A 16,906-nucleotide genomic window follows, 5' to 3' on the forward strand; every position below is an offset into this window, starting at 1 on the left:
CAAATTGGTCATAGGTTTAATGCAATTCCAATTACAACAGCCAAGAGTTTCATAGAAATAAACCACCTTATTCTAAAATTTATATCAAAAGGCACTGGGACTGCAATAGTTAAAACAATTTCAAAAAAAGAATGTAAAGTGGGAGAAAGCACTCTAAAAGATGTTAAAGCTTATTAAATAGCTACTGGTCACCATTGCATTGGTGGGAGAACAGACACAAAGATCAGTGGAACAGCTAAGGAACTCAGGAGACCCACACAAATTTGACTAAATGATTTTTTCAAAGATGCAAAAACAACTCACTGGAGGAAGGACAGCCTTTTCAACAAATGGTGATGGAGCAACTGAACTCTCAGGCATTTATCTCAGAGAAATAAAAACTTATGTTCACATAAAGGCTTGCAAAAATGCTCACAGCAGTTTTATTTGTAATAGCCAAAAATGGAAACAACTCAAATATCCTTCATACCCTTCAATAGGTAAATAATTAAACATACTGATATATCTGTACCATGGAATACTACTCAGCAATAAAAAGGAATGAACCATTGATACATGCAACAGCTTGGATGGATCTCAAGAGTTATGCTGAGCAATAAAAAGCTAATTCTCATGTTACATACTACATTATTCCATTTATATATCATTCTTGAAGAAAACTATAGACATGGGTAACAAATCAGAGATTAGGGACTTGGGGAGGAGGGAGGTGGCCAAGACTATAAAAGGGTAACACAAGGGATCCTCTATCTTGATTGTGGTGGCGGTCACATAAATCTACACGTGATAAAACTGCAGGTAACTAAATGCATGCGCCACACATACATGAGTGCATGTACAACTGTTGAAATATGAAAAAGGTTGATCGACTGTATCCATGTCAATTTGTGATACTGTGTAACAGTTATGCAAGATGTCACCATTTGGAAAAATTAGATGAAGGGTATATTAGGAGTCTCTATTATTTCTTATAACAGCATGTAAATATATAAATGATCTCAAAATAAAAAGTTACAACAAAGGAATGATCCAGTATACATGGAGATCATAACTTTCTGAACTGAAACTTGACAACTTCAGTTTACAAGCCATCAGTCATTTATCTACACAATACCTATTATTAAGCACTGTGCTAGGTGACAGAAATTCAGAGTGAAAAAAGCAGTCATGGACCTTGTCTTCATGAACTTCAGACTAGGAAATAGAAAAATAGTGCAATGTATTAAAGGAGCACTGCATTTTCAGTCATACACGGGAGAACTGGACTCAAATCTCTAATAAGTAAGGTAATTTCTAGAGTACTGTATGCTCGTTAAAATTATTATGAACACTACTGAACAGAATAGAAAATCCTTGTAAAGAACACTACATATAAGATCATATATTCATTAATGTGTGATAATTAATGACAACTTGTTTTTATATGAATAAACTTTTATTGAATTTTAGATCATTAGAAAGAATAAAGAAATGCAAGATAAATGCTTTCTAAACAACATCTGATAGTACCTTTTCTGTCATGGTATTTTCACTCTTCTTTAGAAAAAGTATAGACATTCATTTATTTAATTTTTTACAAAGTCAAGAACCATCACATGGAGAAAATAAGTAATGCTAATGTAAATTCAGCATTTCATCAATATTGAAATGGCTACAATGGTTAGGTTCTGAGTGTAGCCCTCCCAGAAAACAGTGTGTGCAGCAGCGGCTGGCTTCCATTTCTCCAAGTAGGTCTGAAAATCAGGAAGCCACTCCCTGTGACGACTATGCTGCAGGAAAAGAGGGCAAAAGGCATAGTGCAAAGAGGGAGTGCGAGACAACATTGGGAAAGAAATGATGCTCTTATGGAACCACGAGGTCGGCCTCATAAATAATTCAGAGAACGATTCTCGAACAAATCATTTCTGTGTTGCTTAAAGTGTGATTAAGGCAAGATAGTCCCCGATACAAGTATGCCCAGATCCACACAGCAAAAAACAGTGGGGAGTCTGTAAATTATCTGGTGAACTCCAAGGCCAGCCAAGCCAGGTAATTAATCACAGAAGGAGTCTCTTTACAGTGGTATAAAACGCATTTGGGCAAAACTACAACCCTGAGCTGTGACAAATATAGGGCAGACCCTCCCAGGAGCATACCTGAAGGCATCCCTTTTGTCTCAATCTTATCTCTTTTTCAAAAATAATTATTTTGAAAACAACAACAACAGAACAACTCCTGACCTCCCTGTACAAACCTACTAACCTCGACTTGTCAAACAAGGAGAACATTATCTACCTCGATGCAAAAGGCATCAGGTGCTGCCCTCATTAAGAGTAACCTAGTGTGAAAGCAGGGAACCCTGGACAGCCCTGCTCTGAGCCTGCCAGGGATGCGCAAGTCCCTCGGACACAGCCCAGCTCGCTCTCCCTTGTGAGGGGCCTCCCGAAACTCTCAACAAACCTAATCACTGAATGTGCTATAAACAGTAGTCTTTTCTTTCCTAGCCCTATGCCTCTCATGTCTTTTAAAAAAAATAGTTTTCTTTTAAAAAAATATTCTTCCAGGAAATAATGAACAGTAATTGTCATGGACCTGGAACAGACCCTAGAAAAACAGACAGGCAACAATCTGTCAATACAGCAATATTCCAAATATGAAATTCATGGTTCAGGAAGGGATAAATAAATAAATATGAAGGGGCTTCTCAGAGAAGTTGCTTTTGTTTTTCCCCTTTTCTTACTGAATTTCGTGTCAAAGGCTTTTATTCTATGATACAAGAGCCAGCCCTGTTGGGACCAGTATTAACTATTCGTGCCATTAAGCCCTCTAGATAAAGAGGGAATGGTAATGATATCAGGGTTGCTCATTTTTTCTAAAGACAACTATATTTTTAAATAATTTCATCATTTAAACTTCAGCTGGCACTTTAGTCTCTTGAACAATTGTTAAGTTAGGCATGAATTAAAGGACAAGCCCATCTGGACTGCAGTTGGGTTTTAAGGGCTATTCTGCTCTTATAACTTTTTCCTTGGCTTGGCACATCTTTGAGATCCAGTTTTTTGGACAGAATCCTAGGACATCTGTGGTGGGGAAACAAGTCTTCAAGATGGAGAATCCCAGTTCATTCCACAAAACTCACTGGCCAGGTAACGGCATTGCCTTTTCCTTTGTGCTTTTTACTAGTATCCTTACAAGGAAAAGTGTTTCTTTCCCAGAACTTGCTCACCCCACCCTCCCCCTGCTTGGGGCATTCCACTGATTCTTTTCTGAATACTTTATCCACTCAGGTCCTATACCAGGGACCCGGCCCGACTCTGGGCTGGCACCATGACAGGGACAGCACCAATTCGCTCCAGTGTTGCTTGGCTGACGGTGTACGAGTGTGTGTGTTGAGGCCGAGGTTTCCTGCTGACTGAGCCGTTGCTCCTGGACACAACCTGTGGGGATGACCCTCTGTTGGCTGTCACTACTAGAGTCTTATGTGGAGCTGGGACCAGGTGGTTCCCATTAGCATAGATGGACGGTATATTGGCATTGCCTGAGTGGAGCAAGTCACTGAAGTGGTTGAGTGACTCGGTGTTTCTGTGAACTTTTGGATTGTTGCTCCAGTATCGACTGTTGTACGTATTGGAAGAGGTCAATGTGTTGTTCTCCGAGGAGGATATCTCGGTGTGAAATGCTTTGGCAGAAGAAGAACATTTAGGTGGAAGATCATCCTCTCTGAAAAAGAACAAAAATAAAGTTGTCATTAGGATTTACTTGAGTTTTACCCTACCCTCCTGCCCAGGACTCTTTCTTCTTATGTTAAGGCCAGTATGTCTGTGAAGTACAAATTCTCAGGACAAACCATACTATCGTGAAAGCAAACACATTAGTCCTGGTGGCCTCAGCTTTGGCATTCATTCCCTTTGAAACAATCCTCAAGAAAAATTTGAGGTTTCTCAATCTCCAAGGGTAGAAAGGTAATGTCAAATATCTCAAAAAGACTGTATTTTCCAATATAACTGAAAAAAGTGTGTGTGTATGTGTATGTGTGTGCGCACGCACATCTGCGAATGTATAAATTTTTTTTTTTTTTTTGCTCTAAATGGGAAAATAGTCCGTGAAGAAATCCACTGAGCTTGTTGCTGTAAAATGTTAGCAAACCAAGCTATGGGTGTGTGGAGTTTCAAAAAATGGTTAGAGTTGGCCTGATTTTATTGCACTTTGGAGTTTGAGAAATCACTGTAGTATGCTGATAAGTGATTTTCCTCAGTGATTTTATGCTGGGATGAAATCTATCCTTGCATACAATCTAAACCTGTAAGAATTGTAAGAGGCTAAGAGAAGTTACTAATTTAACTTAAGATGTTAACTAATTCATTTAACATTTATTGAATACCAGGCATTCTACTAGATGTTTCATGTAAAGAAAAAAAAATACACAGCTCTATACCCCAGAAGCCTATGACAAAATGGGAGTGACAATGCAAGAACACCTTCAAGTCTGAAACACTGGACAAGGGACTAGAGTAAACGTCTGTGAGGAGGTGATGCCTTGACTAATCTTGAATCAGATCAAAGAATTTACCAGAGAGATGGATGAAAAGGAAAGGAGTATGGTCCAGGAAGAGGGTGGAGGCTTGAGCAATGACGCTGAGGCATGAGAGAATACAGAACAGACTGGAACACCAAGGATCACAGAAGTGGTGAGAGAGGACCAGGGAAGCAGGGGAGGGTCAGGTCCTGAAGGGCTGTGTGTGTCACACTAAGTAGGCTAGCGTCATTAAAGCATTCTCAACTAGGATATGATGTGATGCAATGTGAGACCGAGTTTGTACTCCCATATCCCTACAAAACAGTAGAGCCAAGAGTCACTTTTCTTTAAAGATTATTTTCACATTGTTTTCTGAAGTTATTCATATCCTTGACTGAACTGTCTCCTCACACCAAGCCATATTGCTTTGGCCTCGCTGTGTACACACGGACAGGTATAGTCTTGTGGTGTTCCTTCTAGCTTCTATTATAAATGCCAATGTCAAACACATTTTTTTTCATGTTTATGTATCTATTTTGAGAGGCAGAGAGAGTGAGAGAGAGTGCACAAGCAGGGGAGGGGCAGGGAGAGAGGGAGAAACAGAGTCCCAAGCAGGCTCTGCACTTTCAGCTTAGAGCCTGACATGGGGCTCAGTCTCATGAACCATGAGATCATGACCTGAGCTGAAATCAAGAATCTGGACTGAGCCACCCAGGTGCCCCTTAAACACATTTTCTAAAGTAACTTTTTTACTGTCACAGCCACCTACCCCTTCCTATCTTGGAGATACAGGAGGTGAGGGAGGTCTAACATGTGCCCTCCTGGTTGGGCACATGTTAGACCCTCTTCCTCTCTCAAGATGCAGTAAGAAACTCTGAATAGCATCATGAGGAAAACTGATGTAACATACAAGGAAAAAATATTACTTGGCCATGTTAACTGTCTTGGCCATCACGGTCATTGGATTAGCAAAGAAATCTTAGCTGCCAAAAATTGATACACATTACAGACACTGGCCATGAAGGACAAATTATCTGACAAACAAACCTTATTTCATTAGGAATTTCTTCTTCCTCCTCCTCTTTGTTTTTGCTTCTCCAGTAAAAGAATGCCCCTAAAATTAGTGCAATGCAAAAAATGATAATAACTGCACCAGTGCCAATGGCTCCAGCTATTAGTCCAATGCTCCTGGGCTGGGCTGCAAAATATATTTAAGGCAGATTTAAAGAACAAAAAAAGAGAGAAAGAGAGAGAGAGAGAGAAATAGCATATACTCATGCAACTTTATAAACATAAAAGTTTACTACAGAACCTTCTTAAAATGAACAAAACTGCCTAAAGTATTACATCCGTATAAACCTCAGTTAACTTTCTGTGTCCTGGGTGGCTAGAACTAACTGACACATGGTCGGCTCACAAACACTTTCTGAATAAATGAACATCACAGGACTCACCACTTCGGCAGAGCAACTCCTAGAAACTCCTAGAGCAGAACAGGCAACCGATGTTCACCTGCCTGATGTGCCCAAAGGAACCCTGGCAGTCAGCAGGCTCACTGTCACCCCAGCCCAACCCCATCACTACATTTTGTAACTGGAATTCAAATAACCCAGAATTCTCATCTAAAGACAACATTTCTGCACCACTTATTTGTGACCTGGCCACCTAACGGTTAAGCAGATGTAAAGGGATTAGGAGAAAATACAAAAAGGTCTTGTCGTGGCCATAAGATCACTGTTAAGTTTTTATAATGTCTACAGCACTATGCAATCACTTGAAGACAAGTGACTGACTTGATTCTCACGAGAGGAGGAGAAAGGCATTCTGTTGTAAAGAAGATGTCACCTTGCTAAGGCAGAAAAGTATACTAATACATTTATAAACTACTTTAATAATAAAACCAGAAGAATTTATATTTAATCTTCAAACCACCTAAAAACAATTAAGAGAAACTCTTCATTTCTGGTTTAACAAAGATCTTGGCGTTCCAGATAGAGAGGAGACATCAGAATTTTATGTACTTACGTGAAATAACCTGGAGATCCAAAAGGCAGGTGCTGGTTCCAATGGCATTAGAAGCCACGCACTGGTACAAGCCTGAAGACAGAGCACTGATGTTCCGGATGGTGACTGTCCCCTGGACCTGGTCTGTCACAAATATCATAATCAAGTGAGCAGTTAGGGAAAAAAAAAAAAAAGAAAACCAAAAAAATCAGCAGAAGACTATAAAAATAAACACTGAAGAGCTATCATAGCCTTTTCTGAAGAGATTTTTTTTCGTTCATGAAAATACTAAAATCACATCACGTTAAAGACCGGAGATATGGAGGACTGTCCTAAATAAGGGCAATCTTACAACTTAATGTGTAGATTGGTATGAGGTCCTAAATGTGAGCAGTCTTCCCTGAGGAAACAGTAGCTAATGCTATCCTAGAGAACTTCTGGTCAGTAACACCAAATTTTAATTCTGAGGAAATGCAATAACATAAAGAAGGAGTTAAACTCATTGCATTAATGTTCACTTTATACGTGATGGAGAAAATATGCACTCTGTGCTCACGGGTGTAGACTGTGACTTCTAACAACTATTATAAGTGTGTAAGTCCAGCTCCTCCACAAAGCAGACACACAGAGACAAGCCAAAGGTTTAGTGGAAGAAATTCTGGTAAAGGAAATGGAGAGGCAGCTGGAGAAGGTGGGAGAGCCTCACACTGCAATGCAGGTCTGGCCTCTGTGAAGAGGAGAGAGAACGGAGGTCCAAGTGAGGGGCATCTCAGATCGCAGCACAGTGTTTCGGAAGTTTCGATCAGGCTGACGGGGAGGCCCTGAGCTAAAGTAACTGTTAAAGCAGTCCCACACCTTGCAGGAAGAGCCCTGCGTTAGCAGGCCCACTGTGTCCAGTTACTGCCTGGGAGCAGCCCGGGCAAAATGTGGTCTGAGTGCAAAGCTGGTGGGTTCTGGAGGAAGTGCTTGGAGCTGTTAAGTCAATTGTGTCCCCACAGCAGGAGATAAGCAGTGCATTTTCAAGACCATCACACTGATATCACCAAGAAGGTTTTCAGTAGTCCACATTTTAGTAATTCATCAACATTAGCATAGATTATGTATTCCTTGTAAATAAAATGTAAATTACTTACAGTAATAATAAAAACTATAATTAATAGTTGTTATTACTATGTGCCAACCATTTGTTAAACTTTTATATGTACTACCTTAATCTTCACAAGGACCCTATGAGGTATTATTATTAATCCCATTGAACAGGTAAGGAGACTGAGGCTTTAAGTGAGTAATAAGATTACTCAGCTAGTCACACAGAATTCGAATTAGATGGGAGGCTGTCTTACGTCTAAGCTCTACGCTTCACTGCCTCCTTTAAGCAGAACCTAACACATCCAGTAATCTCAACCCCTCAAAATAGCTGCAAATTTAGGAATAAGTAGAAAGCATCCCAATGGCACATTTCTGGCGCAAAGTCCGTATATTCCTAGGGCAACACTTGGAGCTACCTCTACCCTGGGCTATTTTTACATGAAACTCAACATTCTCTTGTTTCTGCTGGCAATCCTCATTTCTATCTAGATCAAAGGCAGAAGCAGAGAAGAGGGATCAGCAAAAGCAGACCTAACCACAGCATACATGCATTTATTGGTTAAATCATTTAAGAAAAATATTTACTAAGTGCCTTTCTGGAATTAACTTAAAAAAATAAGCAAAGGAAAGGACTCTTTTTAGGGTTTTGTTTTTGTTTTTTAATGGGAACTGTTAAAGAGTCAAATCCACATTATACAGGTACCTTACTTATGAAGAATCTGGACATTTGAGTTGTATTACACACACCAAGTCAATATATTTGGTGGTTACCTGGTTTGCACTTGTGTATTATTTCCTTTTCTTTAAAACAAATAAACAAACAACTCTGAGGGCTACCAATGTGTAAGAGCCCGTCAGTGAATTCACTCAATACTTGGGCCAGTCAGGGAGGAAACTGCTTTCTCCTCCTGTGTTTTCTACTTGATTTCCCAAGCCTTCATTAAATGCCCCCCTCATATGTCCTCTTCAGCACCGTGTGTTCTCTAGTGCTGGCGCTTAACCTCATTTGTTGTCACCTCTTGCCTATTTGTCTCTTTTTTTTTTATTTAAAAACAAAATTTTTTTAACATTTATTTATTTTCAAGAGACAGAGAAAGACAGTGAGAGGGGGGAGGTGCACAGAGAGAGGGAGACACAGAATCCAAAGTAGGCTCCAGGCTCTGAGCTGTGAGCGCAGAGCCCGACGCAGGGCTCGAAGCCACCAACAGTGAGATCATGACCTGAGATGAAGTCAGAAGCTCAACCGACAGAGCCAGCCAGGTGCCCTGGAGCCTATTTGTCTCATTAAAAGAAGGGGCTGGGTTTGTCTTGTTCATAATTGCATCATCATCCTTAGAAATTACCCAGCATGCAAGAAGGTGTTCAGTAAATAAAGGAGCTACCTTCTCTTCAGTGTCCACTGTGTACCATATGCGGGGTACTAAGAGTTTTACATATGTATTACTGAATTGTCTAAATCCTAGATTTTATACAAAGAACAAAATGATGGTTACCTGAGGGGAGATGGGTGGGGGGATGAGTGAAATAGGTGAAGGGGGGTAAGAATACACTTATCATGTTGAGAGCACTGAGTAATGTATGAAATTGTTGAATCACCATATTGAACACCTGAAATTAATATATAAAACTGTATGTTAACTATACTGGAAATCAAATAAAAAACTAAAAAAAAATCCTAGGTTTTATATTCCCTACTTTTCAAAGACAAAAAGCTCAGAGAAGCTATGCAATGTGCCCAAGATTATACAGTACAGAAGTAGCAGCAATCTATAAAATCAGGTCTACCCATGCCCAAAGCACACAGGCACCATACATATACTTGGTTTTCTAGTAAGACATTTTAAACCACTATGGGGTGCAGCTATAAGATATTTCCTGACAACGCAATGTTCCATTGCTGCTAGTATTAAACTAAGCCATCTGCCTCCTTTAAGCAGAACCTAACACATCCAGTAATCTCACCTTCAATACATTACCAGATGTCACCATGCAAGAAAACCATAATCTCTGGACAACTAGTCCCACAATTCCACACACTGTGGTGCTGTTTTTGTAAGCCCTAAAATTCTAGGAATTTGATCAGTTCACACAAAACCACTAATTTTGTTGACATTTTCATAGAGATAATTTGGGAAACTTTTCACAGCTGCTCTAAGCAGCATTCTGGCATGTAGAAAGAGGTAAACTTTAAAGATTCTTGCTTTACAAGGTTATTTTTAAGAGGTGAAGTCACTGTTCTTCCTTTTATCTCTATAAACACAGACACCAAGAGCAGACTGATAGAAGAAAGCATTCCTAACTGAGGCTGACGTGCCATGCTAGAGCTAACTCAGGATGTAATCAGGGAAGGAGGCACATTGATAAGAGGGGATTAGCCAGAAGTAAGACAGGGCTGTTTGCGCAGTCAAGGCAAAGAGGAGACAGGAGCCCCTCCTTGGCAAGCATCAGGCTACTTCCAGCCATGAGCACAGGGCTCTTTCTCAAGTGAAAAGGACTAATTCCCCAATTCAACCTGTCACTTCGCTTGGCCTGCTCTGGTTCAGAAGTAATTTGTAGAACTGAAGTTAGGAAACAAATGTTCTTATGATCTTTCTTTCACAAACAGGTAAAGTTCAACTGTATGGAACCACAGTTTGGAAAGCACACATGACATCCCAGCCCACTGTCAGTTCGCAGCCCACACCAGATCCCACACAAACTATGCAGCTGGACTAGGGTGCCCAATAGACATGTGTCTGTCTCCACGTCCATCCTTTCTCCTTAGGCTCAGAACCATTTCTGTTACTGCCCGGGAGATGATGCATTGGCTAAGTGCATGTGTTCTAAGCTTAGACAGCCTGGGCTGGGATCTGCCCTACCACCTACTAATTTCATCACGTGTGACATGGAGCTACTAACACACCTCCATCCCAGGGGTTACTGTGAGGACGAAATGAGGTCATGCATGCAACAGACATAGTATAGTGCCTGGTAATGCTTCCATGGGGGGAATTCTGTCCTGGCACTGCGTGGGAAATACATATTTTTCTGAATCATAAGAAAAATTGGTCAAGAAATTGGGAAAATGTCAGATGTCTCCAAATTCCCAACAGATGTTAAATACTCAGGATTTGAGGTTGAGAGACAGAGATTCCTAATCATGAATTAGTCTATATTTTTATATGATGTATGTACTTTGGAACAATAATGAGTGACCATAATAACAATCATTTCTCATAAACATTTCAGAAGTATCCCATAAAAAAATAATAATAAATGCATGATTTCTTCTTATTTGAACCAACTATTATGACAAAATTATATAGCTCAATAATATGTAAAAATTATCTCAATCTGATACATCTGATAACAAAAAATAGTAAAAAAGGGAGAAATAATCACAAAATAAATGAAAAATTGAAATCTACTTATAAATTCAAAGATAATATCACATATACTTCATATTTAAACTGTCATTTTAAAAGAAAATTTTAAAACACTATGAAGGGGTGCCTGGGTGGCTCGGTTGGTTAGGCATCCAACTTCGGCTCAGGTCATGATCTCGCGGTTTGTGAGTTCGAGCCCCCCGTCGGGCTCTGTGCTGACAGCTCGGAGCCTGGAGCCTGCTTCCGATTCTATGTCTCCCTCTCTCTTTGCCGCCCCCCCCCCCATGCTCATGCTCCGTCTCTCTCTCTCAATAATAAACGTTTAAAAAAATTTTTTTAATAAATAAATAAAACACTATGAAGCCTTAAGTGTCCTATCTGATAATCTCAATTTTTGTTTCATGTCAGATTTTCCAGACATAGAAAATTTTATTTTTTGTGTTGATGTTGGTTGAATTAAGGTGTAGATGGAAAAGGAACAGAGAAAGAATCTGTCCCAAATAAGAAAATATCCAAAGTACCTTCAAGGCACACATTAGGATACATGCTGCTTCATATTAGCTCATTTTTTAACTTAACGATGAAAATATTTTGTGTCTGCTCTACTTTGGCTTTGTGATTGAAACAGATATTGCTTTTGCCAATTCAGATCTTAAATTCATTTCTGATTTCATGTCCATGTATTTCCACACCAACATTTCTATGTTCTTTCCTTTGCATTTCCATTATTGAAGTATTTACAAAGAACTGTAGTTTACAGAAAATATTCAAACACTGGAAAACAATGATGACTATTACTGGGCAATATACAAATAATGCAATATTTGGAAACCCCCAGTATTATAACATTGCATAGAATCACACATCAAAATTACCAAGCTAAGGATTTCTTTTGCTTTTAAAACTTGTTGTTTCCCAGAATACCACTCACACAGCATTTGTATAAAATATACTATGTATATAAACCTACTAATATTTATTTGCAAGAATGACTCACCATTAGCAACAGACTGGGGCATGAACACACAGTTATAATGTGGCAACTGCTACAAGCAAGATGAGTTAGATCGTGACTGCTTCTCTCCTACACACTTCTGTCCAAGTTCCCAGAAATGTTGACTCTGAGTGTTCTTGTTTTTAAGTGGACATCAGTGGATTCTTTTGAACCAATGTCTCTGTGTTGACTGTTAAACTTTAATTCTCAAAGGAGAATGGTACTGATAATGTTACCTGTTAACATTATTTCAGTCCCAGGTCTCAGAGGATTATTAACTCACTCAGCACCTTCCTTAAACAAATCTCCTTAAGTATTCCTTCTCTGAGTTAATACAGTTGTTATTCATTCAATGGGCCTAAGACATAAATCTAAGTAAACTCTGACTCTTCTCCCGAGTCCCATGCCTTACTGATTTTTGTCTTCTTTCTTGAACCCCACTCTCCCTCCATTCCTGCTCCATCCCCATCATGAGGGTCTTAGTTCTGGCCCTCTCTGTATTTTTTTAATGGGGGATGATGGGGGGAGAGACAGAGAGAGTAGGAGAAAGAGAATCTCAAGCAGGCTCTGTGCTATCAGCATGGAGCCCCATATGGGGCTCAATCCCAAGAACCATGAGATCATGACCTGAGATGAAATCAAGAGTTGGATGCTTAACTGACTGGAGTCACCCAGACGCCCTCTTCATTTCTTGATGGAGCTATTCTCAAAGTCTCCCACCTACAACTAGGCTATGAAATTCACACCCTGACTGCTGAAGTTGTTTCTAAAATGCAGATCTGGGGCGCCTGGGTGTTAGTCGTGGGTGCCTGGGTGGCTCAGTCAGTTGGGCGTCCAACTCTTGATTTGGCACACATTGTCTCACCCTGCATCAGGTTTGGTGCTGAGCATGGAACCTGCTTGGGATTCTTTCTCTCTCCCTCTCTCGGCCTTTCCCCCACTTGTGGGTGTGCGCACCCCTTCTCTCTCTAAATAAAATCAACATTTTTTTAAATTTACATTTATTTATTTTTGAGAGACAGAATGAGACAGAGCATGAGTGGAGGAGGGGCAGAGAGAGGAGACACAGAATCCGAAGCAGGCACCAAGCTCTGAGCAAGCATTCAGCACAGAGCCCGATGCGGGTCTCGAACCCACAAACTGTGAGATCATGACCTGAGCCGAAATCAGATGCTTAACTGACTGAGCCACCTAGGTGCTCCAATAAAATAAACATTTTAAAAAATAAAATAAAATGCAGATCTGGATATCCTCTCTTGCTTTATAAATGCCTGGGAGTACCCACAGTCTCAAAAACAACATCCAAACTCCTTGAATGTTATACAATACCCTGCACAATCTGGAGCTGAACTTTCCAACCTCCTCTCTCACCAAACCCTCATGAATCTTTATGTCAGCTTCACAGCTTTTCTCATTTAAGAGCATCAAAATTTTACACTTGCAAGATTTTACATGCATGGCTCCCTCTATTAATATTTTCCCCTTTTACCTGGTAAAACTTCTACTGAGCCTTTAAGATCCTTTTCTTTTTGGAAAACTCTTTCCCTATAAAGTTCTTCCTAGACTCTTCAGGGAGAATAAATGTGAACAGGAAACTTTTCTATAGCATTCAACATGCACTACTACAATTACCTCTCTAGATCTGTCTTCCCCTTAGACAGTGAGCCCTAGAATAAAGACACATCTCTATGTTTTTATTTCTCTACTTTCCCAAGTATCCCCTGAAGTAGCTGCACAAATAAGGGTTGTGACAGTGTGTGTGTACGCGCACATGCACACACACACACACACATATTTTAAAAACGGGTGAACAACTGTATAAACAAATGAATACAGTTGTGACAATTGCTGGTATTTAATTTTTAAAGAAGAGGATGTACTGAACATTTCACAGAACTTGCTTCTTTATGTCAGAGGGCAAAAAGAAAGAGGAAAGCTTTGCCTTAAGTCAGAATAACAGCATGAAAAAGAAGAAATAAGCACCTATTTATTCAGCGACTGAAGTGGTTAGAAACTTTACTCCCCATGAAATAATTATGGAAACACTCACTGGGAAGGGAATCGGCAGTGGCAATTCAAGGAGAATCAAGATTCCTGAGGCTTCAAACATGGCAAAAGAATGGGAGTGCTTTCTATTTGGACTTTGGGCAAACCTGGCATCCTCTGGGTGCCTGGTAACATGACAGTGTTGGACTACAGTGATGTTTAAGACACTCTCCTGCTCCATCTATGACCTCCATACTAAGTTCTGCAGAGTTCTCAAGCAAGCAGCACACAGAAGACTTAATCACCTCTTTTCACTGTATTAAATTATGAATGGATGAGGACAACAGAGGATTCCTTAGGAACAATAAAGGAAAAATGCATGATTTATTAAAAAAAACTGAAAAAACCTCACAACACTGAAATAATCAGAAGTTATGGAGAAAGGGTATAAGAAAAAGCTTGGTCAATAAAAATCATAAACTATTAGAAATTATTCTAACCATATCCATTATCACAATTAATATAAACGAATTCAATCAATCAAAGAAGAAAGCTCTCAGATTGCGGATTGAAAACTGAATTAAATCTAGACATATGCTACTTACAAATAATACACCTAAAACATAAAACATGGAAACCTGAAAGTAAACGAACCATAAAATAAAAACATACCAGCAAGAATTAATCAAAGAAAGCTACTGTAGGGATTTCAATAATAACCAAAGTAAGGCAAAAATGCATATTGGGGCACCTGGATGGCCCAGTCAATTAAGCATCTGACTCCTGATTTCAGCTCAGGTCATGATCTCACAATCTGTAAATTCAAGCCCTGCATCGGGTTCTGTGCTGATGTTACAGAACCTGCTTCAGATTCTCTCTCTCTCTCCCTCTCTGCTCACACACTCTCTCAAAATAAATAAATAAACTTAAAAAAAAATTAAATTCATATTATAAATAGAAACTCAGTGAGATAGAAAACCCTCTGTAAGTACCTAATTGATACAGGCTGAGGATAGGTTAAAAAAAATTGGCATAATTGCAAGAACAAATTGAGAAATCCACAACCCTACTCTGTGATTTTTAAACACATCTCTCTCATAAAATAACTGAAACAGATAAGATGTTGGTAAAGATATATAACATTTGAATCAAGTTTCATATTATATATACAGCCATAACTTGTTTTGTTGTATTTCACAGATACTGCCTTTATGAATTGGTGGTCTGTGGAAACCTTGGGTTGAACAAGCCTATCAGAACCATTCTTCAAGAGTATCTGCTCACTTTATGTCTCTGTGTCACATTTTGGTAATTCTCACGACATTTCAAACCTTTTCATTATTATTTCATTGGTCATGGTTACCTTTGATATTATTGTAATTATTTAGTGGTGCCACGAAGTGCACCCAGATAAGACAGCAAACTTACTGGATAAATGTATGTGTGTGTCGACTGCTCCAATGACTGGCAATTCTCCCCTCTCACTCCCTCACCCCAGGTCTCCCTATTCCCTGAGACACAATACTGAAATCAGGTTAACTAGTAGCCCTTCAAGTGTTGGCCTCTAAGTGTTCAAGTGAAAGGAAGAGTCACATGTCTCTCCCTGAATCAAAAGCTAGAAATGATTACGTTAGGTAAGGGAGGCATGTTGAAAGCCTAGACAGGTCAAAAGTTAGGCCTCTTACACCAAACAGTTAGGCAAGCTGTGAGTGAAAGGGAAAACTCCTAAGGGAAGTTAAAAGTGCTACTCCAGTGAACACATGAATCATAAGAAAGCAAAACAGTGTTACTGCTGATACAGAGAATGTCTGAGTGGTCTGGACAGAAGATCAAACCAGCCACAACATTCCCTTAAGCAAAGCCTGATCCAGAGCAAGGCCCTAACTCTCTTCAGTTCTGTGAAGGCTGAGGAAGTGAGGAAGCCGCCGAAGAAAAGTTGGAAGCTGGCAGAGGTTGGCTCATAAGGTTTAAGGAAAGAAGCCGTCTCCATAACATAAAAGTGCAAGATGACGCAGCAATGCTGATGTAGAAGCTACAGCAAGTTATCCGGAAGATCGAGCTAAGATAATTAATAAATGTGGCTATACTAAACAACAGATTTTCAGTGTGGCCAAAATGGCCTTCCAATGGAAGAAAATGCTATCTAAGACTTTCATAACTAGAGAGAACTCAATGCCTGGCTTCAAAGCTTCAAAGAACAGGTTGACCCTCTTATTAGGGGCAAAGCAGCTGATGGTTTTAAGCTGAAGCTGATGCTCATTTACCATTCTGAGAATCCTGGGCCCTTAGGAATTATGCTATATCTATCCTGCTTGTGCTCTATAAATGAAACAACAATGCCTGGATGACAGCACATCTGTTTACCAACACAGTTTACTGAATATTTTAAGCCCACTGTTGAGACCTACTGCTCAGAAAAAAAGATTCAAAATATCACTGCTCGCTGACAACGTGCCTGGTCACCCAAGAGCTCTGATGAACAACATGGTTAATGTTGTTTTCGTGTCTGCTAACACAATACCCATTCTGCTGCCCATGGATCAAGTAATCATTTTGACTTTCAAGTCTTATTATTTAAGAAATACATTTCATAAGGCTACTGCTGCCCTTGGTAAACCTTCATCAGTCAGCAGCCATCAACATCGAGCCAATATCTTCTACCAGCAAAAAGACTGTAACTCACTGAGAGCTCAGATGATGGTTAGCCTATTTTAGAAATAAAGTACTTTTATCTTATTTATTTTTAAAATATAATTTATTCTCAAATTAGCTAACACACAGTGGATACAGTGTGCTCTTGGCTTCGGGAGATAAAGTACTTTTAAATTAAGGCATGTAAGGGGCGCCTGGGTGGCTCAGTCGGTTGAGCGTCTGACTTCACCTCAGGTCATGATCTCACAGTCCGTGAGCTCGAGCCCCACTTCAGGCTCTGTGTTGACAGCTCGGAGCCTGGACCTGTGCTTCGGATTCTGT

The 16,906-nt window shown here is 39.8% G+C and overlaps 1 protein-coding gene across 3 annotated transcripts in view; it reads right to left on the minus strand.

The window, feature by feature from the left end:
• Positions 1-397: 397 nt before the first annotated feature.
• IGSF11 (immunoglobulin superfamily member 11) overlaps positions 398-16,906 on the minus strand; it is a 128,920-nt gene continuing 112,411 nt past the window's right edge. For 2 of the 3 annotated variants that reach the window (XM_043594226.1, XM_043594223.1), the window contains 3 exons: positions 6,521-6,643; positions 5,543-5,693; positions 398-3,699 (listed from right to left, as the gene is read on the minus strand). In XM_043594226.1, coding sequence (XP_043450161.1) covers positions 3,270-3,699; positions 5,543-5,693; positions 6,521-6,643 — 704 coding nt within the window. In that variant the 3' untranslated portion in view covers positions 398-3,269. The remainder of the gene's footprint in view (positions 3,700-5,542; positions 5,694-6,520; positions 6,644-16,906) is intronic. The other variant, XM_043594224.1, reaches the window with a different exon arrangement.

The sequence above is a fragment of the Prionailurus bengalensis genome, chromosome C2 (genome assembly GCF_016509475.1).
Source record: "Prionailurus bengalensis isolate Pbe53 chromosome C2, Fcat_Pben_1.1_paternal_pri, whole genome shotgun sequence".
In the NCBI taxonomy this organism is placed as follows: domain Eukaryota; kingdom Metazoa; phylum Chordata; class Mammalia; order Carnivora; family Felidae; genus Prionailurus; species Prionailurus bengalensis.